Source organism: Spermophilus citellus (genome assembly GCF_964194105.1).
Source record: "Spermophilus citellus genome assembly, chromosome: 3".
Lineage (NCBI taxonomy): Eukaryota > Metazoa > Chordata > Mammalia > Rodentia > Sciuridae > Spermophilus > Spermophilus citellus.
The window spans coordinates 19,106,367-19,131,273 of record NC_138184.1 but is presented as its reverse complement, the minus strand read 5'-3'; the positions used below and the strand labels follow the sequence as shown (position 1 = coordinate 19,131,273).

General features: G+C 44.1%; 3 protein-coding genes across 4 annotated transcripts in view; 2 read left to right on the top strand and 1 right to left on the bottom strand.

Moving 5' to 3' along the window:
- Nucleotides 1-976: 976 nt before the first annotated feature.
- Nucleotides 977-2,872, top strand: CCRL2 (C-C motif chemokine receptor like 2). Of its 2 annotated transcripts, none has more exons than XM_081287688.1 (2): nt 977-1,230; nt 1,786-2,872. In XM_081287688.1, exon 2 carries the CDS (start codon nt 1,798-1,800, stop codon nt 2,857-2,859), a length of 1,062 nt encoding a protein of 353 aa, XP_081143814.1. In that variant the 5' UTR covers nt 977-1,230; nt 1,786-1,797; the 3' UTR covers nt 2,860-2,872. The 2 variants fall into 2 exon arrangements, with proteins under 2 accessions (XP_081143814.1, XP_081143815.1); XM_081287689.1 differs by lacking the exon at nt 977-1,230 and adding an exon at nt 1,289-1,347.
- A 4,447-nt stretch (nt 2,873-7,319) lies between these two features.
- LOC308645539 (ATP-binding cassette sub-family F member 1-like) lies at nt 7,320-9,258 on the top strand (the record flags this gene model as incomplete). Its single annotated transcript, XM_081287744.1, is given in 2 exon segments — nt 7,320-8,817; nt 8,821-9,258. Coding segments are annotated over 2 exon segments (1,896 nt in total). The 5' UTR covers nt 7,320-7,359.
- Nucleotides 9,259-17,481: 8,223 nt separating this feature from the next.
- Nucleotides 17,482-24,907, bottom strand: part of LTF (lactotransferrin) — a 30,239-nt gene continuing 22,813 nt past the window's right edge. Inside the window, exons 14-17 of the mRNA XM_081287743.1 lie at nt 22,405-22,472; nt 19,997-20,181; nt 18,961-19,150; nt 17,482-17,674 (exon numbers count right to left, since the gene is read on the bottom strand). Coding sequence (XP_081143869.1) covers nt 17,640-17,674; nt 18,961-19,150; nt 19,997-20,181; nt 22,405-22,472 — 478 coding nt within the window. The 3' untranslated portion in view covers nt 17,482-17,639. The remainder of the gene's footprint in view (nt 17,675-18,960; nt 19,151-19,996; nt 20,182-22,404; nt 22,473-24,907) is intronic.

Genomic DNA, 24,907 nt, shown 5'->3' with positions numbered 1-24,907 from the left:
TCTCTTACTCTTCCTAGTTTGAAGGTTCGCTTTCTGAATTCCTTGCTACCTCAGATGCATCTTTAGTGATAAAAAGGAGGTCACTGAACCAGATTCATCCATGCCAGGCAGATACATAGAACTGATTTCCAAATTAGGTGGATCCCAGGTACCAAGAGTCGTTGACCCGACAGAAGTTCATCAACATTTTTTTCAGTTCTTTTAAGTTCCTCTTCTGAGCTCACACGCCTTCCACGTCATCCCCTGTCCCCTCCCACCTCTAGATCTGTGTGTGGGCTCGGTCTCCTTTCTCCACCCCAGCCTCAGTTTGAGGTTCCACTCATTTTCCTCGTGCTCTTTCCCACCTGACCTGAAGTCCCCTCCATGTCCTCATTTGGGATTTTCCCTCCTCTGGGTTCTTCACAGAACAGGGTCAGCTGCCCCAGATGTCCCCGCAGCACAGAGGACTTCCGGGTGCCTGCAGCACTCCTTGCTGTCTTCAACATCATTGCCCAGGCAGCCCTGCACTCACAGACACTGATGCCATCTCTGCCCCACTCTGTCCCCAACCTGTCCTTCCCCGCTGACTTCCCTCGGTGGCTTCCATTTTTCCCTCTTAGACCCTCAGCCAAAGCCCACTGTGCCTCTCGAAAATAACCACAAAGATCCAAACACACCCTGCTGGCGGGGGCTCTGAGGGCAGGTTCCCCATCCGGGCACTGATGCGGGGACGCTGCCTGGGGAGGGTCAGGACCCTCAGGTCTGGACTCCGGATGGCCACAGACACACTTCTCCTCTGGTAGCTGCCGCCTATTCAGAGCGCTAATGTCAGAAGCCAGAGGGGTCTGGGTGCTTCTCAGCAGGTGACGCCAGCCGCCAACTATCACTCAAAGCAGCAGTAGCTTAGTTCCCTTATCTACGGCTGCAGAAGGACAGTTGTCTAAAAGGCCATGGGGAAATTAAAGGCGGGGTCCAGGAGAAGAGGGGAGGAGAAAACTTCCCAGTTCCTTTCAGAGGCTCCTGAGAGGGTCCAGAGTTCAACTGGCTGCTGAACTCAGCTGATCCCTGCGATCCGAGACTGAAGGGGCAGAGCCACAAAGGGAATAACAGTGAGTGGCTCCTCTTGTCCCTGAGGGTCTCAACCAGCTCGCTCAGAAGGAAGCCGTCTTCCCCCTGCCCCAGGAATTCCCACGGCTCCCTGGATGGTGGATCAAGAGACTGTGCCCCTCCCCGCAGGAACTCAGTCAAGTGGTAAGCCCTATAAGTTCTGCCCACGGGGATGCTCTGCGTGGTTTCACTTTTGCAAACATTTGTTTATCTCCCTCGAAAGGGAAACATCTCCGCCTGTCACAGGAAGCTGTTTCAAGGGTGAGCAAACTTTTTGAACATGTAGATATTATTAAGACCTACACGGATTTCTTGCAATTCAAAGCTGCAGTATTCGGTATTCGGTTCTCTTTCATTGTATGTGTTCTTAAATATTGTTTCCAAGTAGGCTAGCCTTGTGGCAACTAGAAGAAATTAAGCCAAGATGATGTCATGCCTATTTTAATGCCCTGGGGCACCTAGCACACCACTAAGTACTTAAGAGTCAGATGAATATAGTCGCTGCTGCTCCAGGGAGGTGGGCACCTGTTTTAAAAAAAAAAAAAGTGTTTAATTTCAGCCTTCTGTGTTGCAGACCTACTCTGGTTAGAATAAAGCCAGGGGACCGTGTGGCTCTGTGGGTGCCATTCCTGATTGTGGTTTCTTCTGGAATATTATTACAGCCACAGGAAGGAGAAATAATCTCTTGTTTATCCACAGGACATCCAGAAAATGGATAATTACACAGAATCCCCAGACGACTACGACGTCTTCATCAGCGATGGTCCGAAGAAGAACGACGAGGTGGAACCACCACCGTGTGACAGATACATGGCCCAGGTCCTCTCAGCCCAGCAGGTGCTGCCGTTCAGCGGCACCCTGTTGGTGGCCGGTCTCCTGGGCAATGCCTTGTTTGTGTTTGTCCTGGTCAAATATAAAGGACTGAAATACGTGGATAAAACCTATTTTCTGAACTTGGCCATTTCCAAGATGTGCTTCTTGCTTTTCCTGCCCTTCTGGTTTCACACTGCTCTGGAGAGGAGAAGCGCCGATGAGCCGCCGTGCTGGGTTTTCGCAGGACTCCGCTCAGTGGGTGTGTTCAGTGAGGCACTTTTCAACACCCTCCTGATGATGCAAAGGTACGTGGTGTTTTTCCACGTGAGATGGTTGTCCTCAGCCTTCAGGACGATGCCAGGCACTGTGATTACAAGTGTTCTGATGTGGGTAGTGGCCTTTCTGGTCACTTTGCCTGAATACGTGCTTTATCAACCTCAGATGGAATTCCAGGAATACCAGTGGTGCTCCTTGAGCAGATCCCACTTTCTGCCAGCTCATGAGGCATTCTGGAAGCATTTTCTGACTCTGAAGATGAACATTTTGGTACTGGTTTTCCCGCTGCTCGTTTTTGTATTTTGCTACGTGCGAATGAGAAACCGACAGAGGTTCAGGGAGAGTCAGCCTGACCTTTCTAGGCTCCCTTTTGCCCTGACCGCCCTCTTCCTTTTGATGTGGGCACCCTACAACATCGTGCTTTTCCTGTCTGCTTTCAAAGAACACTTCTCCCTCCAGAACTGCAAGGGCACCTACCGACTGGACATGAGCGTTCAGGTCACAGAGATCGTGGCCATCGCCCTCTGCTGCGTCACCCCTCTTCTCTGTGTGTTTCGGAACAGGACACTTAGGAGATACCTCTGCAGGCGGCTCCTCTGGTGTAAGGACACCTCGCCTCAACCCAGCGAGGGGTCAGACTCAGGTACATCAAGGCAAGATGAAGTCCACAGCACTGAAATGTAAACCAGCTAGCACCAACCGCGGGACAAATAAATGTTGACTTTTGTCTCTTTGCATTGTTTTGTCCAATTTTTTTTTTTTACTCATTTGTACATGAAATAGAATATGGAAGAAAAAGGGGCGGGTGAAAGAACATTTATTAAGCCTTGGATTTGTCCCAGGCACTGTCTCTGGCTCTTTATGAACATGTGCTCTATCTCCCTGCTCCCTCAGTCCCATCCGGTGTGGATGGGATTCATCTCATTTCTCTGAGAAGGAAACTGAGGCTCAGAAATTAGAAAGTGGCAGGAGTGAGACACAAACCCAGTATCGTTTGCCCCAGACCCTACATGTTTTACCCAAGCAGGCCGAACTACCCGAAATTATCCAACAAAATACATGAAATAAATATGAGCTTTTAAAAACCAATTGGGGGCACATTCCACAATAAGAAACAACCCATTGATATGATTTTTCAGGCACATTTTCTCGCAGATGATCAGAAGGACTGGCTACGGAAAGCAAGGCACGGTGACCTGTTCTGTAGGAGTTCTCCAAGATCCCTTGGCTACTCAGCACCCCAACGCCCCCAGGTCTCCCTAACCCATGCACCTTCAAGGTTCCTAATATTTCCTCTGACTTTATCATAAAAGTGAGGGAATCTTAGGAAATATAAGTGCAAACTTCTGTTCGGAAAGGTCTAACAAGGGGCTGGGGTTAGAGCTCGGTGGTAGAGCGCTTATCTAACATGTGTGAGGCACTGGGTTTGATTCTCAGCACCACTTATAAATAAATTAAATAAAGGTCCATCAACAACTAAAAAAAATTTTTAAAAGAAAGAAAGAAAGAAAGGTCTAACAAAATAAACGCTTTGACCTTTTAATTATACCACACACCTCAGGCCTCACCAGCCCCTGACTACAGAATGTCCCACTTCCTTTCTACAACTGAATGACACCACACAGGACAGGCCCCACCTGCCACACCAGCAGAAAGCTAGCTCCCCACACAGAGTTCCCTCCCCCAGGACCCTGAGACCTGCAAGTCTGGCTCAGTCTTGGTCTCATCATCCTCTCCCTGACCCGTGTTCAGACACAGATTCCACACTCCCTGGTCTCTTGCTAACCCCATCCCTGTCCTTGAGGACATGGGCAGTGGCCGGGTCTTGTAGACCAGGGGCCTGGGACGGGGCATCATCCAGAAGGTCCAACATCCTGCTTGCCCTGGAGGCACAGCACTGACACTTGCTAAAGATGTCACCTGGTCACCTCTCCTGCTGCGATCCAGAGCAGCAGCCAACACAGCTCCCCAGCACTGGCCATCTGTTCGTGCCCTTGAACCTCCGTGGAAAGCAGCAGGTCCACATCCCTCCTTCACAGCTAAATGGGTGGGTACGAATAAGGAGGCACAGGAAAGGCCAAATCTTTGGCCAACCAAAAAGCATCCTTGATTTTGTCTCAAAACAGTGAATAGATATGTAATTTGTATCGATGAAATAAGGTGAAGAAAATCTTATTTTCCAAGCATCGGAATTCTTTCCATGTCACCCTGAAGACTCCCCATTTGTGTTAGGTGAAGTATTTCAAAAGCCTATCAGGACGTGGGATGAGACCCTCAAGGACTTAAGTAACAATAAATGACTCCAGAGTGATTCTATGGCAGTGGTCTCAGACACAAGCACACATCACAACCTCTGTGTTGAAGCATGGATTCTGGGCCTCAGCCCCAAGTGTCTGATCCATTAGGTCTGAGAATGTGCATTGATGACAAATTTCCAAGGGATATGGATATTGCTGGCCCTGGGACCTCGCTGAGAACCACTGTTCTAGGGAGAAGGAACTCAGCTAAGGTGTTTGGTTTTGTCCCCAGGTATAGTATGGAACTTAGAGCCAAGGCTGAATTGTTTGGGAATGTAACAGGGCATGGGGAGGCATTGGCGGGGCTACAGTGGGGGAGGTAGGGAAGACGTAAGAAATGGCTGTCAGTTATAGAGAAATTAGGGAGAGAAAGGACCAGTAAACCCTTCTCATCATTCACTGAGACGTTATGGCTACATATACTTTTCTATGATCGTGATGGGGTCCAAGTCTGGTCATCTCAAGATGAGCTGGAGTTGGGCTGGGGGTGTGGCTCAGTGGTAAAACACTTGCATGTGTGAGGCCCTGGGGGTCCATCTATCTATGAAGAAAAAGATAAAGATGAACTGGAGTGAGCACAGGGAACAGGTGTAACTGAGAGAGGCATCCTTTCCTGCACAAAGGACCTTCCATTGCAAAGGTGAATGCTAGCTGACATCCTAAAAAAGAAAAAAAGAAAGAAAGAAAAGAGAGAAGGAAACCAATGGTGACATTCAAAATGGTACCAAAATATTTCAAGAAAAACATGGAGGAATTGGAACTCTCACTTACCGCTGGTAGGAATATCCAATGGTAGGTACAACCACTTTGGAAAAACTTGAAAGGTTCTTAAAAAGTTAAGTTATTACACTCAAGAATATTTGCCCAAGAGAAATGAAAACATGTAGCCATCCACAGACTTGTTCATGAATGTTCACGATCACTGCATTTAAACAGTTCCACCATCCATCAACGAACATTAGCAAGCAGGAGCATATCTATATAATGGAATACGGTGCACCAGTAAGAGGAACAAAGTACTGATTCGCACAACAACATGCATGAAATCTCAAAATGCTACAAGAAGAAAGCCAGATATATTTTTAAAGAGTATTTATTTTATGAAGCCAAGTGCAATGGCGCATGCCTGTAATCCCAGCGGTTCAGGAGGCAGAGACAGGAGGATTGCAAGTTCAAAGCCAGCCTCACCAACAGTGGAGTGCTAAGCAACTCAATGAGACCCTGTCTCTAAATAAAATACAAAATAGGGCTGGGGATGTGGCTCAGTGGTCGACTGCCCCTGAGTTCAATCCCTAGTACCAAAAAAAACTTCTCCTAGGCGTCAGGCATTGATATTTCTATTTATTATATTAGAAATTTAGACACAGAAATTTTAGATATTTATCTTATGATTTTTAAAACAATAATAAACCTATTACATGTTAACATAAATATTTCTCTAAAAAAGATCTTCATTTTTTCAAAAGAAAAAAAATTAACAAGAAGTCTTGCTTTGCCTTTTTTTTTTTTTTTTTTTTTTTTGGCATGTTATCTTAATGGCTGACTCACTAAAAGAGACTGGATTCGCTTTCTCTTTCTGCAACCAAACTGTGGGAGTATCCATTGTCAGATAGCCCCTAGAGAATTCCACTTATGAGGGAATCAGAAAGAGAAATAACTTCTTGACATCCTTATGAAACTAGTTTGTCCTCTAGGACCCCCCTGAAAGTTTCACACATGGAGAAGAGCTCTAGACTGTCTCCTCAAAAATAAAATGACTAGATTCTAAGGTGTGCCCATGTTTGTAGCTTCGAGACCCTTCCACATGGCACCATTTACACTCCCAGCTTCACAAGGTTACCAGCTCTCCAGATGGTCAAGACTGTAAAGATCAGAATAGAATACAGGTCTTCAGTGCTTGAGTAGGCAAAGGAAGTGGTTTCATTAAAACGCCCTGCAGGCTGGGGTGCAGCTCATAGGTAGAGTGCTTGCCTCACCAGCCCCAGAACCACAGAGAGATGAGAAGGTCCTGTGTCAACTGACCGTCGGTATGAGAAATAATAAAATTTGACCTCTGCTCTATGTCATCAACAAAGGAACGTGTCACCAACATGACATGGCCATGAAGGAGGCAGACAGGAGAATCTATACTGTACGATCCCACTGACATCAAATTCAAAACCAGGCAAGATAGTGGTTACTTGGGGGAGAAAGGAGGCAGCATTGGAAAACACATGAGAAGGGCTTCTGCTTATCATGTAGGTTCCCTGACCTAGTTCTAACATAAAAACCTAAAGACATCCTAGGACTACTGGGGGAATATGAACGTGAGCAGGGTGTCAGATGACACGGAATTTTCATTTTCAAGCATGACACTGAAATTTTGATGATAAGAAGAATGTCCTTGTTCTATGAAATACGGTCCTAGTCAGTTCAGACAACTACAATGAGAACTCCATAGACGAGTGGTTCAAGCAATACTTACTTATCACGGTTCTGGAGGCTGGTAAGTCCAAGGTGGAGGTACCAGAAAGTCCTGTGCTGGCAGAGGGCCACTTCCACCTGCAGACAGCTGTCTTCTCCCCGTCCCCTTCCATGGCTGAGGGAGAGCAAGAGACCTTCTCCTGTGTCTCTTCTCATAGCTGCACTAATCCCATCATGGCGGGGAGACCTCCTGACCTAGTCATCCCCCACCATATTCCCATCTCTATATATCACTTTGGGGGTTAGGATTTCAGCATATGAATTGAAGGCAGCCACAAACATGTGGTCCATAACAAATGTCATTCAAATCATTCCATCACACACACACACACCACATAAAAAGAAAGAGGGGAAAATATGTCAAAATGCTAACAGTTGGGAAACAGCACAGGGCTCCGCCAGGGTAGCAGTAACTGCCGCCGCAATGCCGAAGGGACCCAAGCAGCAACCACTGGAGCCCGAGTGGATCGGGGACGGAGACAGCCCAAGTCCCGCAGACAAGGTGGTGAAGAAAGGGAAGAAGGACAAGAAGACCAAAAAGACATTCTTGGAGGAGCTGGCAGTAGAAGATAAACAGGCTGGGGAAGAAGAGAAAGTGCTCAAGGAGAAGGAACAACAGCAGCAAAAGCAGCAGCAACAGCAACAGCAGCAAAAGAAGAAGCGAGACCCTCGAAAAGGCCAGCGGAAGAAGGATGTGGATGATGATGGAGAGGAAAAAGAGCTTATGGAGCACCTTTCTGTACCTGCCAGTGACAAAGAGGATGAGATACCTGCCCCAATTCCCCGAGCAGGAAAGAAGACCAAGGGTGGTAATGTTTTTGCAGCCCTGATTCAGGATCAGAGTGAAGAAGAGGAGGAGGAAGAAAAGCCTCCTCCTAAGGCTGCTAAGCCAGAGAAGAATCAGATCGATAAGGCTGTGTCTGAGGAGCAACATCCTGGGCTCAAGGGCAAAAAGGAAAAGGAAGAAAAGTCGAAAGGGAAGGCCAAGTGTCAAAATAAATTTGCTGCTCTGGATAGTGAAGAGGAAGATGAAGAAGATGAAATGACGAAAGAAAAGGAGCCTCCCAAACAAGGAAAAGAGAAGGCCAAAAAGTCAAAACAGGGTTCAGAGGAAGGAGGGGAGGAAGAGGGAGAGTCAAAGGCAGATAATCCCTATGCTCACCTTAGCAAAAAGGAGAAGAAAAGGCTCAAGAAACAGATGGATTATGAGCGCCAGGTGGCTTCATTAAAAGCAGCTAATGCTGCGGAAAATGACTTCTCTGTATCCCAGACAGAGGTGTCCTCCCGACAGGCCATGTTAGAAAATGCATCTGATGTCAAGCTGGAGAAGTTCAGTATCTCGGCCCACGGCAAGGAGCGGCTCCACTACTATAGAGGCAATTACACGACCTTCAAGAAGATGTACCAGCAAAAGCAGAAAGAACTGCTGAAACAGTATGAGAAGCAGGAAAAAAAGCTGAAGGAGCTGAAGGCTGGTGGCAAGTCCACCAAGCAGGCAGAAAAGCAAACAAAGGAGGCCCTGACTCGAAAACAGCAGAAATGCTGTCGGAAAAACCAAGATGAGGAATCCCAGGAAGCCCCTGGGCTCCTGAAGCGCCTGAAGGAGTACACTGTGCGCTTCACTTTCCCAAATCCCCCGCCACTCAGCCCTCCTGTGCTGGGTCTGCATGGTGTGACATTTGGCTATGTGGGGCAGAAACCACTCTTTAAGAACCTGGATTTTGGCATCGACATGGACTCAAGGATATGCATCGTGGGCCCTAATGGTGTGGGGGAAAGCACACTGCTCCTGCTGCTGACAGGCAAGCTGACACCGACACATGGGGAAATGAGAAAGAATCACCGATTGAAAATTGGCTTCTTCAACCAGTCATATGCAGAGTAGCTGCACATAGAGGAAACGCCCGCTGAATATCTGCAGCAGAGCTTACACCTGGCCTACCAGGATGCACGCAAGTGCCTGGGCTGCTTTGGCCTTGAGAGTCATGCTCACACCATCCAGATCTGCAAACTCTCTGGTGGGCAGAAAGCCCGAGTTGTCTTTGCAGAGCTGGCCTGTCGGGAGCCCCACGTCCTCATCTTGGACAAGCCAACCAATAACTTGGACATAGAATCTATCGATGCTCTGGGGGAGGCCATCAATGAGTACAAGGGTGCTGTGATTGTCATCAGCCATGATGCCCGACTCATCACAGAAACCAACTGCCAACTGTGGGTAGTGGAGGAGCAAAGTGTTAGCCAAATTGATGGGGACTTCGAAGACTACAAGCGAGAGGTGTTGGAGGCCCTGGGCAAAGTCATGGTCAATCGACCCCGAGAATGAGATTTCCCTCCTGGAAATCTCCTGAGAGACAGGCTTATATGACCTAGAAATACCCCATTGTCTCCCTCTCCTTGGAAGCCTGCCTCTGCCCTGCAGCTGACCCAGCAACCACTTGGGCACATGAAGATGGAGCTGTGACCAGGATACTACTTTGATTGCTTCCTTTGAAAGATTTGTGTGTGCCACTTTTCTTCAGACAACTGAGCTGACTTACCCTCAGCAGCCCTCTACACAAACAGAGGTGACCATCATTATTGTGGGGTTCCATCCAACCAAGCTTAGGTGGCCTCTTGTCTTGAGACTCATTCCTCAGAAGACTGCCTCTGATCTACCCTAAAGCTTCAGGCCTAGCTGCCCCCACGGGTTTTGAGTGGCGCTTTTCTCTTTTGATGGATTTAATGCTGACTTACACAAATATCCATTTGGACCTCAAAATTGGAGGCAGGTGTCTGAGGCCTGTGCTGTTATCCAGCCTAAGATTTGGTGCCTGTGGTCACTTGACTGATTGGGGACCTGAGAGCAGGAAAGGAAAGCTGCAAAACTTTAATTTTCTTTTACACAGGGAAGAAATAAAGTAAAGGAGTTGCTGCTGCCAAAAAAAAAAAAAAATGCTAACAGTTGTAAATCCAGAGGGAGGAGAGACGGATGCTTATTGAACCCTTCTTTGACCTTATCTGGTATAAATAGAAATTTCCAAGAGAACAAAGTTGAAGGGGAAACTGATTTTTGATACTGTCTAAATAAGAACAAAAGAAGAGGCTGGTGTCTTAGTCCAGTAAAACAGTATCTCTCACAGTTCTGGAGGCTGGGAACGCAAGATAGAGAGGCAGGCATCACCCAGGTGTTTGGTGAGAGCCAACACCTGGTTCATAGTTGGCTGTCTTTTCACTGTAAGCTCACATGGTAGAAGGAAGGAGGGAGCTCTCTGGGGCCTCTTTTATGAGGACATTAATCCTGACCCTGAGGGCTCCGCTCTCATGACCTAATCAACTCCCATAGACCAGATCTTCTAATATCATTACATTAGGGATTAGGTTTCAACATATTAATTTGGGAGGAAATAAATATTCTGTCCATAGCGGTTGTCCACAGGACATATTTTAAAAGAATCTTCTTCCCCAGTCTCTAATAATTGGGGTCAAACTCAGTCTGTTGTGGAGCAAGAGACAGAACAAACCTAAGCCCCTCATTTTACCCACAATGCAGTGAGCCCAGAGAAGTGAAGGGACAGCTATTCAGCCACACACAGCAGGACTGGGTGAAGCCCCAGGTGTCCCACTGCCCAGGCCTCTTCTTTTACCCACTCAGGACAGGCCTGTGGTTATTTCTGAAAACAATCATCAAATAAATGATTCTGAAAGCCCTTCATAGGTGAAAGCCAATTCCTGGGGGTGGGAGGTGGGGGTGGGGAACAGGCATCACCTCAGGCTGTGACTCCACTCTCCCCAGACCTGAAAGCACAATGTCCCTCCTGGAGTGACAAGAGGTTTGCAGCCACACAGAGTGCTTGACTTTTCCCTCAAAAGTGAACCTACACTGCTGGTCAGGAGGCCACAGGTGCACCTGCCAGTCCTTCTGCACCAGAGCACCTGGCCGTGGCTCTACAACAAGTGCAGGTGGCAGCTCCAGAGCTCCTGCAGCTCAGAGGGCACCGCTGTGCCCACGCACACCTGCACAGTGGACAGCAGGCTAGGCCCAAGCAACTGAGGTGATGCTGCAGAGAAGCTTCCGCAGGCCCACAAGACACAGTGCAGTAGGGGCCAAGGTCATCACTGTTATGCTTGAAGAATATGCTGAGGACCTGGACCTGGCACATCAGGGAGCAGAGCCCACCTCAAGGAGTGGAAGGGAGGAGACAGACAACCAATGTCTAGATACTAGAAAAGGGGTCACCAAACTACTGCCCTGGGGCCACATTCAGCCTCTCGCCCATTTGCAGCCCATGATCAAAAAATGACTTTTACATGTTCAAACAGGAAAACAATCAGAAAATAATAATATTTCATGACACATAAAAATCATATGAAATTCACTTTTCAGTGCCCATAAATAGTTTTATTGGCTTACAGCCGTGTTCATTTACATATGTATGGCCAATGGCTGCTAGGAGTTGAGACAGTCTGTATGTGCCACTCTGGTGGCTTCCAGCTGCTGCTTGGTGCATTACCAGCCACAGGGAGCAGGTTCGCTGCAACAGTGTTCCCAGTCGATACATCATCATTCCAGTAAGACTTCATTTTATGTTTATAAGCAGTGTCTGTAGATCCAGTGACAACAAGAGAAAAGAGAGTCGTGGACTTGGAATGCCACATGAATTTGGAATGACACTAGGGAGCATGGATTATTTTGTCATCAGATTACATGGCAAAGCATTGTATCTATTATGTTCTATGGTTAAAATGGGTCCCCCAAAGTTCATGTGTTAGAAACTAAATTTCCAATACAACTGGGTTGAGAGATGACCCTAAGAGGTGATTAGGTTTCCCAAAGGTCATGAATATACTAATGTTACTATTACAGGAGTGAGTTAGTTATCTCAGAAGTGGGTTTCTGATAAAGCAAGATGGGCTCCTTCTTGCTCTCCTGAGCCATCTTGCCCTTCCATCTCTGCCATAGGGTGACATAGCACAATGACTCTCACCAGATGCCAGTTCCTTGACCTTGGACTTTCCAATCTCCAGAACTATAAGGGGAAACAATGCATTTTCTTTTTAAATTACTCAGTCTCTGAAATCCCATTATTGCAACACAAAACAGACTCAAGATGTGATGCTAAAGAACACATTGTGTGTTATCATGTTCACAATAAGCACTCAACACACAGTTCCCAATTCACAGGGGGAAAAGTCAGAAAAATTAGAAATGTTAAAGTGGAATAGCTCATCACAACAGAAATTCTTCCCCAAAACAGAAACTGAAAATGATTTTCTGAAGGGCTCATTTGTTAGGAAGCAAGGAAAGCCATTTACTTAGGATGAGTTAATTAAACCATATTTGATTACAGCAGTCAAAAAAAATTGAAACAAAAATAACCGCACTCATCTGCCTCCTAGAGCACCAAATAAGGTGCAAACTACTGACAAACTTTCACAATTAAAAAATCATATGTTTGCAGATTGGTATTAGCATTTGGTTGGAGATTAGATTTTTCCAAAGACTTAATTATGTTTCTTAAGAAATGTAACATAAAATCACAAGCCAGAACATCACTTATATATGAAACATACCACAGTAAATTTGATAACCGACGTTTGAATCATAAGAATGTTTATCCATCTTATGTGCTTTCCCATGCTGCAAAGTTAACATTAGAAATGAGATCCCATTTGCATATATGTTTGCATTAGATTTATTATCTAAGCTCAGACTAGAGTTTCAGTGTTTTTAAAAACCTCAATGCAAGGACAAAAAAGATTTCCATATTTCAAAACCAACCAAACTGTGAAGTTGAAGCACTTCAAGTGGAAGTGACCTCGAATCTAATGGCATGCCATGCTAGAAAGAAACAGAAAAGAAGCTCATAGAATTCTTTAAGTATCTTTCAACTAATAAATATTTCACTAGTCAGCTTTCCATCACAGTGACAAAAGAAGTGAGGTAAACAACTTATAAAAAGTAAAACCAGAAGAAAAAGAGGTTATACTCCATTTATGTTTGATGTGTCAACATGCATTCTACTTTCATGTATAAATAAATTGGAACAAATTTTAAAAAAATTATTTTGACTCATGCTTTCTGAGGTTTTGGTGTCTGGTCACTTGGACCTGTTGCTTTGGGCCTGTGGGAGAACAGCACATCATGGCAGGAGCACTTGGCAGAGGAGAATGCTCACTTCATCACAGCTGGGAAATGAAAGAGAGACAAGAAGGGGCCAGGCCTCAAAATCCCCTTCAAGGGCACACCCCAGTGACCTAACAAGCTTCTACTAGGTCCTACATCTGAAATGTTCCACTTCCTCCCAACAGAGCCACCAGCTAGCAGCCACGTCTTTAACACTTGGCAGCCAGGTCTTTAGGGGACATTTAAGGTGCAAACTACAGACAAAATACAATTAAAAAAATCATATGTTTACAAATTGGCATTAGCATTTGACAGCACCTAACTAGGTGAAGACATTTTCAAAGATGAAATATGTAAAATCTCACTACATATCAGCATCAACAGATGAACATTTGCAATTAATGGTAATAATGGAGAATACAAGGTCTAGGGTTGTGGCTCAGTGGTAGAGCCCTTGCCTGGCATGTGTGAGGCCCTGGGTTCCATCCTCAGCACCACATAAGGATCAATCAATAAATATCAAGGCCCATCTACAATTAAAAATTTAAAAAAATAATAATAATGGAGGATACCAACTTTGAAGCCCCAATTAAGCAAAATGTTTAGAATAACCCTCCAAAAAAAATTCAATCTTCTCATTAGTCGACCTTTAATACTAAAAAAAAAAAAAAAAAAAGTGCTTGAGTCCACACTGACACCTCCCACTCCAGCCCAGGAGGCAGGCTGTGCCTCACTTTGCCCATTCCATAGTCCTGTCTTCTTTCTTTCATGGTAACTGTGGGTCCCAAAATCAACGCTCATTTCTCAATTCTACACACACATAAAAAGGTTTCAGAATTGCTACCCTCATATCAGAACTTCAAACAGAACTTGTTTGCACTTCTTGTTCTCTTTTCCTAGACTGCAGCTATCTAGTTAAATTACCATGCTCAAATGTTACAGGGATTCCCTTTTCCCTGTTTTTGTAGTAGTTATGTTATGTTGAGTTTCAGTTCATTTGTTTTTACTTGAATTTAGTTTTGGCATTTTTTCCTCACCATTTTTGAATACTGTTATAAAACATTAACATGCTTCCAAAATGAAACGCCACATAAAAAGGTGAATTCAAGTGAGTGTTCTCCCTCTCCTCTCGCCCCTTCCACTTGTCTGCCCTAGTCCTTCAGGTCACTTTATGTTATTATTGTCTAGTTTACCTTTTTTTTTTTTTTCAAAAGTAAGGACATACATGTTTTCAACAGAAATGTTTGCATTGAATGTACTACTCTTTAATTTGCTTTAACAAACAATGTATCTTAGAGATCTGTCTCTGTTCTTACATGTGGATGGTCTGCATGTTTTTCCAACTGTTGTGTCATGTTCTTTAATACAGAAAATGAACTTTCTCATATTTAACTTTCTTATATATCATGCAACTCTGCAAGTTTTTCCATGATAAAACTGGAAAGGTATCATGGCAGCTCCTCGGTTCCTCCTGGCTGTTAATAAGTTAAGAATTTTGTCAAAATAAAAAATCAGAATAATGCATCATTGCTGAGGGGTTTATCCTTCCAGCATCAACTATGGAGATCTTGAGGGCGTGGAGAAACACTTCTGGAGATGGTTTCAGAGAACTGTGTCTGCTTTATTGCACAGAAAAAAAAAAGGAAAAAAATATATATATAGTGGATATGTGCCAATTTACATATAACAGTCATGATAGGCCAGAGGTGATACACCACATATTTTACAGGATCCAGACACCAAGAGTCCAGAAACTGCCATGTAGGCCAGCCTTATACCAACAGGGGAATAACTTCTTGTGAAAAGAACAAGGAAATGGTGCTTGCCAGTGTTCTGACAGCACTCTGCTCCATTCTATATTAGGACTTCACTGCTGCACAATGATCAAGATAAGCATTCCTCCATGAGGGTTCAAGATCAGGCCCTGCAACACATCATGACATGAATATATTTTTAAAAAGAATCTTCTTGCCAGGCATTGTAGCCCACTCCTGTAATCTCAGCAGCTGGGGAGGCTAAGGCAGGAGGATCCTGAGTTCAAAGCCAGCCTCAGCAAAAGCAAGGCACTAAGCAACTCAATGAGAATTTGTCTCTAAATGAAATATGAAATAGGGCTGGGGATGTGCTCAGTTCAATCTGAGTTCAATCCCCTGTACCTCCCTGCAAAGATAAAAAGAAAGAAATGGGAGGGAATTAACATGGAACTAGCCTAGGGATGCATGGAGCGCGACTAAAATCACTCTGAAAACCTCCTCTCAATTCCCACACCATTCCTCAGCTCCTCGCTTCCTCCTGCCTGTTAATGAGTTAAGTCCAGTAATTTTTATGGACATAAGAAATAAAGACTGTTTTCAATGAAAAATGTTAAATTGGATTTCATGATTGCGTTGGTAAAAAGAAATGCAGTCCAGGACACGGGGTGGAGGGGGTGTATACAAACCCTGGGGGAAAAGAATTCATAGGAATTGTTTAAAATTCAAAGAATTTTTTTTTAATTCAGTAGGAATTGGATTACTCTGAATCCACAGGGTATTTTGTTTGTAGAATACACAGAACCACAGGGAAAGTGGGAAACAAACATGAGAAAATATGGCAAATAAGCAGGGAGAGGAATTGAACTTAGAGAAAGGGTGGGGACTTAGCCACCCCAGTAGAGGTGTATGGCCAGGCTTAGAGATGACCTGGAGTGGGGGAGCCACCTGGGCCATGGAGACCGACTCTGTCACAAGGAATGTGAGCCAGCAGGGCAGGAAGGGAAGGTGTGGTGGCAGAGATGGACTCCCAGGAGCACAGGGCCAGCAGGGTCAGCAGCAGAGGGCCCACAGGAAGACAGCTGAAGTCCCTCACCTGATCATGGGAAGACATGGAGTCCTTTTCCTGAACCACTTCAGGGCAGTGACTAGGTCGGAGGCAAATCACCGGTGGGGAAAGAGAAGGGAAAGGAAGAAAGTGAAGATAATCAGCTTGGACCGTGCTCTGAAGAGCATGGGGGAGCCAAAGGGTAGAAAGCTGGTAACTAGAGATTAACCAGAGGGCGAGAGCCAATAAGGCCAAGGTCTAGAAGTCTTCACGCATTTCCCTATTTGGTCCAAATTTACACATTTACTATACCAGATGATATTTACTTTAAATACCAAATAGTCTCGAATCTTCCTTATATCCAGTTTTTTCACTCATCCTTGTATTCTTATATCCTCTATTTCTGTCCTACGTTGAAAACACTCACACACTGGAGTGAGATGATATCTTAGAGTAGTTTTGATTTGCATTTCTATGATTGCTAGAGATGATGAACATTTTTTCATATATTTGTTGATTGATTGCATATCCTCTTCTGAGGAGTATCTGTCTATTCAGGTCCTTGGCCCATTTGTTGATTGGGTTATTTGGATTTTTTTGGTGCTTAGACAATAACAATAAGTGTTGGCGAGGATGTGGGGGAAAAGGTACACTCATACATTGCAAATTGGTGGGATTGCAAATTGGTGCAGCCAATATGGAAAGCAGTATGGAGATTCCTTGGAAATCTGGGGATGGAACCACCATTTGATCCAGCTATCCCTCTCCTCAGTTTATACCCAAAAGACTTAAAAACAGTATACTATAGAGACACATCAATGTTTCTAGCAGCACAATTCACAATAGCTAAACTGTGGAGCCAAACTAGATGCCTTTCGGTGGATGAATGGATAAAAAAATGTGGCATATATACACAATGGAATTTTTTACTCAGCAGTAAAAGAGAATAAAATCATGGCATTTGCAGGTAAATGGATGGAGTTGGAGAAGATAATGTTAAGTGAAGTTAGCCAGTCCCCAAAACACAAATACCGAATGTTTTCTCTGATATACGGAGACTGACTTATATTGGGGTAGGGAGGGGGAGCATGGGAGGAATAGATAGGGCAGAGGGGTGGGAGGGAAAGGAAGGGGACAGGGGATTAGCAAAGATGGTAGAATGTGATAGACATCATTATCCAAAGTACATATATGAAGACACAAATTGGTGACAACATACTTTATATACAACCAGAGATATGAAGAATTGTGCTGTATACGTGTAATAAGAATTGTAATGCATTCCACTGTCATGTATTTTTTAAAAAATCAATTAAAAAAAAAAACACTCACACACACCTTCACGTGTACACACAAATGCTAAGGCATACACATGTACGCGTGTGCACACACGACCTGGACACACACATACATACACATGGGTCTACAGGCACACACATACACACATACAGAGACAACTGTGTGAATGAATCGGATCTCCCTGGGAAAAACAGTCACTTGGCCTGTCCCCAGATTCCAGACCACTGGGCATTGTGCCCAAAACTGCAAAAGAAAGAAAGGCACATGGCTTCATAATAAAATTCTAGAAAAAAAAATGAACGATGCTTTACAAAGAGAAAAATCCAAAAGCATTTCTAATTTTATTTCTTCCTAAGATGACAGCAGGGAATTGTGAAAGCTGTGGATTGGCAAACCGCATCCTTAGCCAGGGGAGGACAAGGCTCTGCACAGCCAGGCTCGGGGGGCTGTGGGCCCTGAAGGGCTGCAGATCCCTCCGGGAGGCTGGTCTGTCTTCTTGGGGTTTACTTCCTGAGGAAAGCACAGGCATCGAGGAGCTCTGTGGGACACAACAGAGCAGGAGATTCCAAAACTGATGGTTTAAATCAATTCTTTAAGTCAATAACCCAAGGAGGGCACTGGAAAGGTTTCCTCTGCCTTCTCCCACCCCCGTGAGTCAGTGTGGGCCTCTCCCACATTTTTCCCATCTCTTCTCTCAGCAACTGCAGTGTCCAGAGAACACAGGCATGTCTAGCCTTCACCAGCCAGGGCGTTCCCCTGCTCTGGCCTAAGGGACACTGCCACCCCTCCCTACTATCTCCAAGTGATCAGTTGTCACACTCTCAAGTTCACAAGGCAGTAGTGGTCTTCTAAGTTCCAGAAAGTGAGCCACTAATGCAAATTTGTTTGCAACCACATTCTTCTACCCACTCAATCATCCCTCTGCAAACACTTCCCAAGCTCCCACTTTGCATGAGTCACCATGCTGAGAATGCCCCTGAGGTCAGCAGGAAGAGACAGCATCCCTCAAGGGCACACAGTCTCCACAATCCCCTGCTGACTGAAGCTGTAGTTATCAAAATGTGGTCCTCCTTAGCATCAAATGACCTGAAATGTGCCTCAGTCCTGGATGGGATTTCTCACCTTGACGCCATTGACATTTGGAGCCTGGTGATAACTCTCTGTTGTGGGCAGCTGTCCTGTGCATTCATTAGTAGCATCCCTGGACTCTACCCATCTGATACCAGCAGCATCTTCTAAATTGTGGTAATCAAAAATGTCTCCAGGCATTGCTAAATGTTCCCTCACAGGCAAATTTGTTCTGAGTTGAGAACAAGCCTCTGCCTCCCTGGGTGAGGGACCAGGAATACAAATCTGGTTGATCACCGTGCACAGAGGTGTCAAGCTAGCTGGAACTTGAGGATCATCATTGGAAGACTTACAACACTCTGAAATATCTTCTAAATATTTTTAAAGGATTTAATTATGATCGGTACATTTCCCTGGTTAAGTTTCCCTACATTTGAATTTTTTTTTTTTTTTTTTTTTTGCTGGGGAGGGGTGCTGGGGATTGAACTCAGGGGCACTCAACCACTGAGCCACATCCCCAGCCCTATTTTGTATTTTAGTCAGAGAGAGGGTCTCACCATTGCCGAGGTTGGCTTTGAACTTGCAATCCTCCTACCTCAGCCACCGGAGCCATTGGGATTACGGGCATGCGCCACCACACCCAGCCCTACATTGGAATCTTTTGAGAATCTGCATTCTAAGATGCATTTTGACCCTAAAATCTTGACCTTTACCAGTGATGGTTTCTCAGTGATGCTCTCTCTAGGGTCCTCTTACCAGAGGTTGAGCATTGCTGCAGATTAGCAACGGCTGTGATATACTGCTGTCCCAGATACTTCTCACTTGTTGTTCTGCCATGGAGTTTAGCCAGACACTCAGTGTTGTCATTGAACAGAAGGTTTTTGGTATCAGACTTGAACAGGCAGAATTCTCCTGGGCACCTACTGCCTTTTCTTCCAAACTTAACCTGTGTCAAAAGGTCAGACAGTACATGAGTAGCCAAGGGAAACAGGAGAATGTATGAACTGGGAGGCTGTTTCTTCCATTCTCACACCACTTCTGATCTCACCTCCTGCCACCTTTCCTCCCTTCTAAATTTGTGGCCTCTTTCCATAGACCTTCTTGCAGGTGACTAGGGGACAGCTGAGTATTTTTGAGGCCTGCCCTCCAAGAACTGATCACCTAGAAAATTCTAACATGTCAGCTTTCTCAGAGAGTCAGTCTTTCCACCAACCAAGCAGTTGCCCCCAGGCAGGATACTCAGCCCTCCTTAGCTGCACACAGCCTCTTCTCCATACCCAGGGTCATGGCCTTGGAAGCACCCCTGGAGTAATGGTGTCGTGATATAAAAATAGAAGTTCTAGTAGAGAATCTCAGATTTTCAGGAAATTTTAGGGTTTCCTTCAAATCACATTCACATTGATGGACCTACATCTATGGAGAAAGCTCTGAGTTTGTGGTCTCAGGGGACTTTGTCCAGAACATTATTCAGTGGCCCAGCCTCGGGAAACTGCCACAGTCACCACTCTCTGAGAGAAGAGGATGGTAATTGCCTCTTAGCCACACAGGGAATGTGAGCCCAGGGCACAGAGACTCGGGCAGAAGTCAAGTCGGTCCCAGGAAGCCCAGAGTCAGAAGCCTCTGTGGTTTCTCCTTGAGATTCCCCATGGCTCAGAGCAAATGGTGCCCCCACCAGCGTCGAGTGGAGGGGCCAAGAAGGCTTGTGCAGGCTGATTCACCTGGCTCAGGGGTTACCCAACCTAACAGGAGCCCACAAAGTTAAGAGCAAGCCAGGGGCCCTGGTGGTCCATACCTGTTGATCCTGCAGCACCTGTTCAAGGTGTGCTGCCTTATCTTTCCTAGATACCACAGCATGATTTGGGGCCACCGCCAGATGGCAACTCCGAGCCTCAGTCACAGGCTTCCGGGTGCCATCAAGGCACAGGAGCTCAAAGTCATCCAGCTTCAGATCCTTAGCCCATGCCTCCGGGTTCTTTCCTACCAAGACAAAAGAAGGTGGTATCAGTCACATCTGCCCTGCGTGGAGCCAGGGGTCTTTCTGGGTGGATGTGACCCTCCCACTGACCTCTCAAAAATATATTCACTGGGGTTGTGGTGCTGTGAGGGAGAGAGAAAAAAGCTTTGTTCTGGGCAGTGACTCAAACTTCAGACAACCAAACATTAGCATATAGTGGGACACTATTCAGCAATAAAAGGAAGCCAAGGTCACACACGGACAGGCCTCAAACACTAAGCGAAAGAAGACATCACAAAAGACCACAAGTCATGATTCCATTCGCATGAGTAGGCAGCGCCACAGAAGCAGAAAGTGGACAGTCACCTGTGCGGAAGGAGTGGGGAGGGGTGATGCTACTAGGGAGTAGGTGGCCTTCATGGGGTTGTTCAAGTGCTCTTTGCTCTGTTGGTGGCTGTACAGCTCTGTGGGCTGGAGACCACTGAATGGCACACTTGGAATGGGAGAAACTTACAGTCTGCAAATTGTATCTCAATAAAGATATTAAAAGTTCTTTAAGTTTTTTTTTTTTTTTTTTTAAGAAAATGCTCCATCTATGCCATATTTTCCAGTGAATTCCAGAAAGGAAAAAAAAACAGGTTGAGTATTTTTTTTTTTAATCAATAATGTCTGGGATCAGAAGTGCTTTGAATTTTTTTTAATTTTGTCATATTTGCTTATACAGAATGAGATAACTTGGGAGTAGGACCCAAACCAAAGCACAAATTTCTTTTATGTTTCATATACCCATGATGCCCATGAACTGAAGATAATGTCATACGGTGTTTCCAGTGTTTCTAGCCTGAATTTTGACTGTGAACCTATCACATAAGGTCAGGTGTGAAATTTTCTTCTGGGGGTGTCATGTCAGTATTCAAAAATCTTTGGGAGCATTTCAGATTTTTTAATTAAGTGTCTCAACCTATAGCTCATTTATATTCAAGAGGAACATTTCCTTTCCTTTTCAAATGCTTTAAGTGTAACCAGAGAAAGGATAGGAATTTCTAGGATTCTTGAAATTAAATTTGACATGGATCTGGTCCCTGGAGACCACTTTGATTGACTGCCATAGATCCTAAATGCAATTTCCCATGTGTCTGTGGGCGCATATCCGGGCTCACGTTCAGGCCCTGCTTGTCTGTCTCTCCTGCCCTCCCACCTTAAGGAAACACCTCACCGTCCTCTAGATCCCACTATTTGATATTGACATCCTTCTGGACCCACAGGTCTGCCCCTAATCCCTTTCCAGGAGACAAGAGGAGAGGCAGGAAGAGAAGGGAGAAGTGGCTGACTGCAGGGCTCACTGAAGGAGGGAGGCAGAAGTGGAGGCTGTTCTCAGGGAACAAAATAGCCAGCCATTGCTAAAGCTGAGGGGTGGGAGGCAGAGCAGGGCTGAAGAAGGGAGATGCTATTTGGAAGACAGCAAATAACTGAAGAAGCTTTTTTTTTTTTTTCCAACCTGGAGATCAGAAGAGTGATTGCTCTACCATCGGCTGGTGAATTACCTTTCTCATCTGCATCCACCTGTAATTTTTGTCCCCACTCTCTCCCAAGGAGCTTCCAGAACAAAGGCTCACATGAGGCTGAATGAGGCCTCTACTTCCTTTTTTACTCTATTTTTTATTTATTTGTTTTTGGTAGCAGAGATTGAACCCAGGGGTGTTTAATCACTGAGCCACACCCCCAGACCTTTTGATATCTTATTTAGAGGCAGGGACTTGCTAAGTTTCTGAGGCTGGCTTTGAACTTGTGATGCTCCTGCCTTAGCTTCTCACACCGCTGGGATTACAGGCATGCATCATTATGCCCAGATCTACTTCCTTTTTTTTAAAGGGAAATATTATTTTCATATGTTCAGTTTTAAAAATCCACATCATCCACACTCATAGGCATGTGTGATCTGGTCCAGGCAGATGGTGAGTTTCCTCAGCTTAGACAAAGCCAGGGAGACCTTTGCTACTGAGTATGGTGTGTGTATATGTATGTGTGTGTGTGTGTGTGTGTGTGTGTGTGTGTGTGAATTCAGCTTCACAATCACTGTATCACCTACAGATGTGACCATGTTGCCAACTAAGGTCAAATTTTGGAATTCTTTCAGTCAGTCTGGGAATTGCTGGAATGCCTCCTCACTGCAAAACCAAACACTGAGATGTGTTGTGATGCCAAAGACTCTGCTTTGAAAGAGGAAGGGAAATATCTTCACCTACCATCAGTGTTCTGCAAGACAGTGACATCTTTCAAAAATGCAACGTCTCCCGCCTTCTCAGCCAGGCACCTGAGAAGTTTCAAAAAAAACAATACATTACAAGAGAAGAGAAACAGAATTTTTGTAAATATTTATACTATGCATGTCAAAAACGGAAACACGAAAGTAAACATGTAAAAGATGAAAATATTTCTGGGAGTTTATGGTTTAAAATGACAGGTAGAACACATCTGTGTTCTCTCCCTTCCTCTAAAAGTCCCAATGAAATGACATTGATGAGATTTTGTTAAAACCTATTAAAAAAGAGAGAGAAAGAGAAGATAATAATCCACTTCAGAAGTCAGACAGCAAATAGCTGAGCAGTTACTGACCTAACAGAGCCAAGAAAGCTGTACTATAAGCTGGAAGGGGTTGAAACTCAGAAGAAAGCTAATGTGCACTGCAGAACCCCGGGGCGGGGTGGGGGGGGGGGGGGGCATGGCAGTTGGTGCTCTACATATCACTGAAAGTGGCTGAGAAAAGAAGGCACCCCACACCCCATGCACCTCCTCCTTCACCCTGGCAGATGGGTAAAGGTTTGTCCACTAGGAGGTTGAACCTAAAGAGTACTATAGTCTAGAGAATCAAACACAGCTGAAGGCAGACATGGAACACTGAAAACAAAGAGTGAAATGAAAAATTTATATTCTAGAAGATTAAGTCACAGCCCTTTTCCCCAACTCAGTTTGCAGAAGGCTGATTGTCAAGGCTGTGATTTCCCCCAAGAAGCAGATAGTAAATTTCTTTGTTCTGGGGAATCTGATCAACTCAAGAACAATAACCATAGAATCTGATAATCGGTTGCTCACAATGAAATGTCACAAACCAGAAACCCGACAGGAAGACCCGGTGCTTGCTGAGATTGGCAACTGATAGGAGCTAACAGTCAACACCAGAGATTCCTTCTTTTTTTTTCCCCCCCAACTCTTAATATGGATAGTCAGAGGCCATCAAATATTTGAAGGAAAACCACAAGAAATGGAGATCAAAACAATTACACTCAAAGGATACAGAAACAATGTAGGGGAGATGATAAAGCTTTTTTTTTAACTACAATTAATATTATTAAAGATATGAAAGAAAGAAATTCATAAAACAAGAATAGAAAGTTCTAAAAAAGAAGAATCAGAATACAAAAAGAGTTCTTAGAAGGTAAAAAAATAATCATCATCATAAAAATTCTTTTAAACCATATAAAACTAAACTGAGCAGATATCCCAGAAACTGTAAGACAAAGAAAAGATAATAAAATAAATAATAAGGAATCAGATGATAATCCAGAAAAAAAGTTTAAAGAGAAAATAGAAGGATGGAAATTGTCAAAGAAATAAGAATTTCCCCATACTAAATAACTTGAGTTTCCAGATGAAATGGTCAACCAAGAACCCAATCTAATAAATTGGGGAAAGACCCACATAAAGAAATAACAATCTGAAGTTTCAAAAAATTTGCCATAAAAAGTAGCTCAAAACATTTTCAAGAAGAAAGTCATATACAAAGAACCAGTAATCAAAAATGATACCTCATTTCTCAACAGCAACTCTAGAAATAATGACAGTGTACTAGTGGTTTTAAATTTTTAAATTTGTTATATTTTCCATTGTTTGTTCTTCCTGTGATACATTCCAGATAATTTATTTTTTTCATATCTTCCACCTTACTAACTTCCTTTTTAGCTATTTCCTGTTAAACTAATGGATCACATAGTTCATTTTTTTCTTTCATATTTATTTTTATATTTTTTTCCTTTTTAGAAGTTCTATTTATTCCTTTTAAAAAATACTTTTTTCTGTTGAATTTAAATCTAGCATTTTTTTCTCTTATGTGTTCAGTTAATATTATTATAGTAACTTTTTACCATGGACTGCTCATTGCCATTGAAAGAGAATTTTTAAGTAGATTTTGAGAATTAATCTGAGGATTCTGTCTTCCAGACTGGTTTCTAGAGAGACAATTAATCTGGAACCACTTTAATATATATTTATTTATTTATTTCTGGACCATCCAAGGAGGCAAAAGTTTGAATTGCAAATCCATGCAAGAATTGGTTCCTGGCTTAAATTTTTCAGGAAATTTCCAGGCACTTAAAATCCACTGAGTGGACATGGAAGCTTCTTCTGGTTCTCTCACCTTAAGGGTGTAAGGTAATTTCTTAGGGTCAAGTTTACCAAAATAAGGATAGAAGTGGTTCCACTTCACTCTCTGAATTCCTATTCCCTCCCTAGATTTTAGTCTGATAATTCCTTATTATTTTGTCAGTTATCTAGTGCTTTTAAGAATTTGTGTGTCTGAATGTAGGTGTGTATGTGCTTAATCCAGCATTTTTGCTTGTTTTTAGGAGGCAAGTTTAATGAAAATATCCTAATGTTGCTATTTCTCAAATTCAGAAATCTTATCAAAATTCCTAGGGGAAAAAAAATGTCCAACCTAGACCTAGTTACCCAAACTATAAATCAATTCAAAAA

Coding starts and splice junctions, on each gene's coding strand:
- CCRL2 (XM_081287688.1), top strand. CDS start 1,798: ATGGATAATTACACAGAATCCCCAGACGACTACGACGTCTTCATCAGC.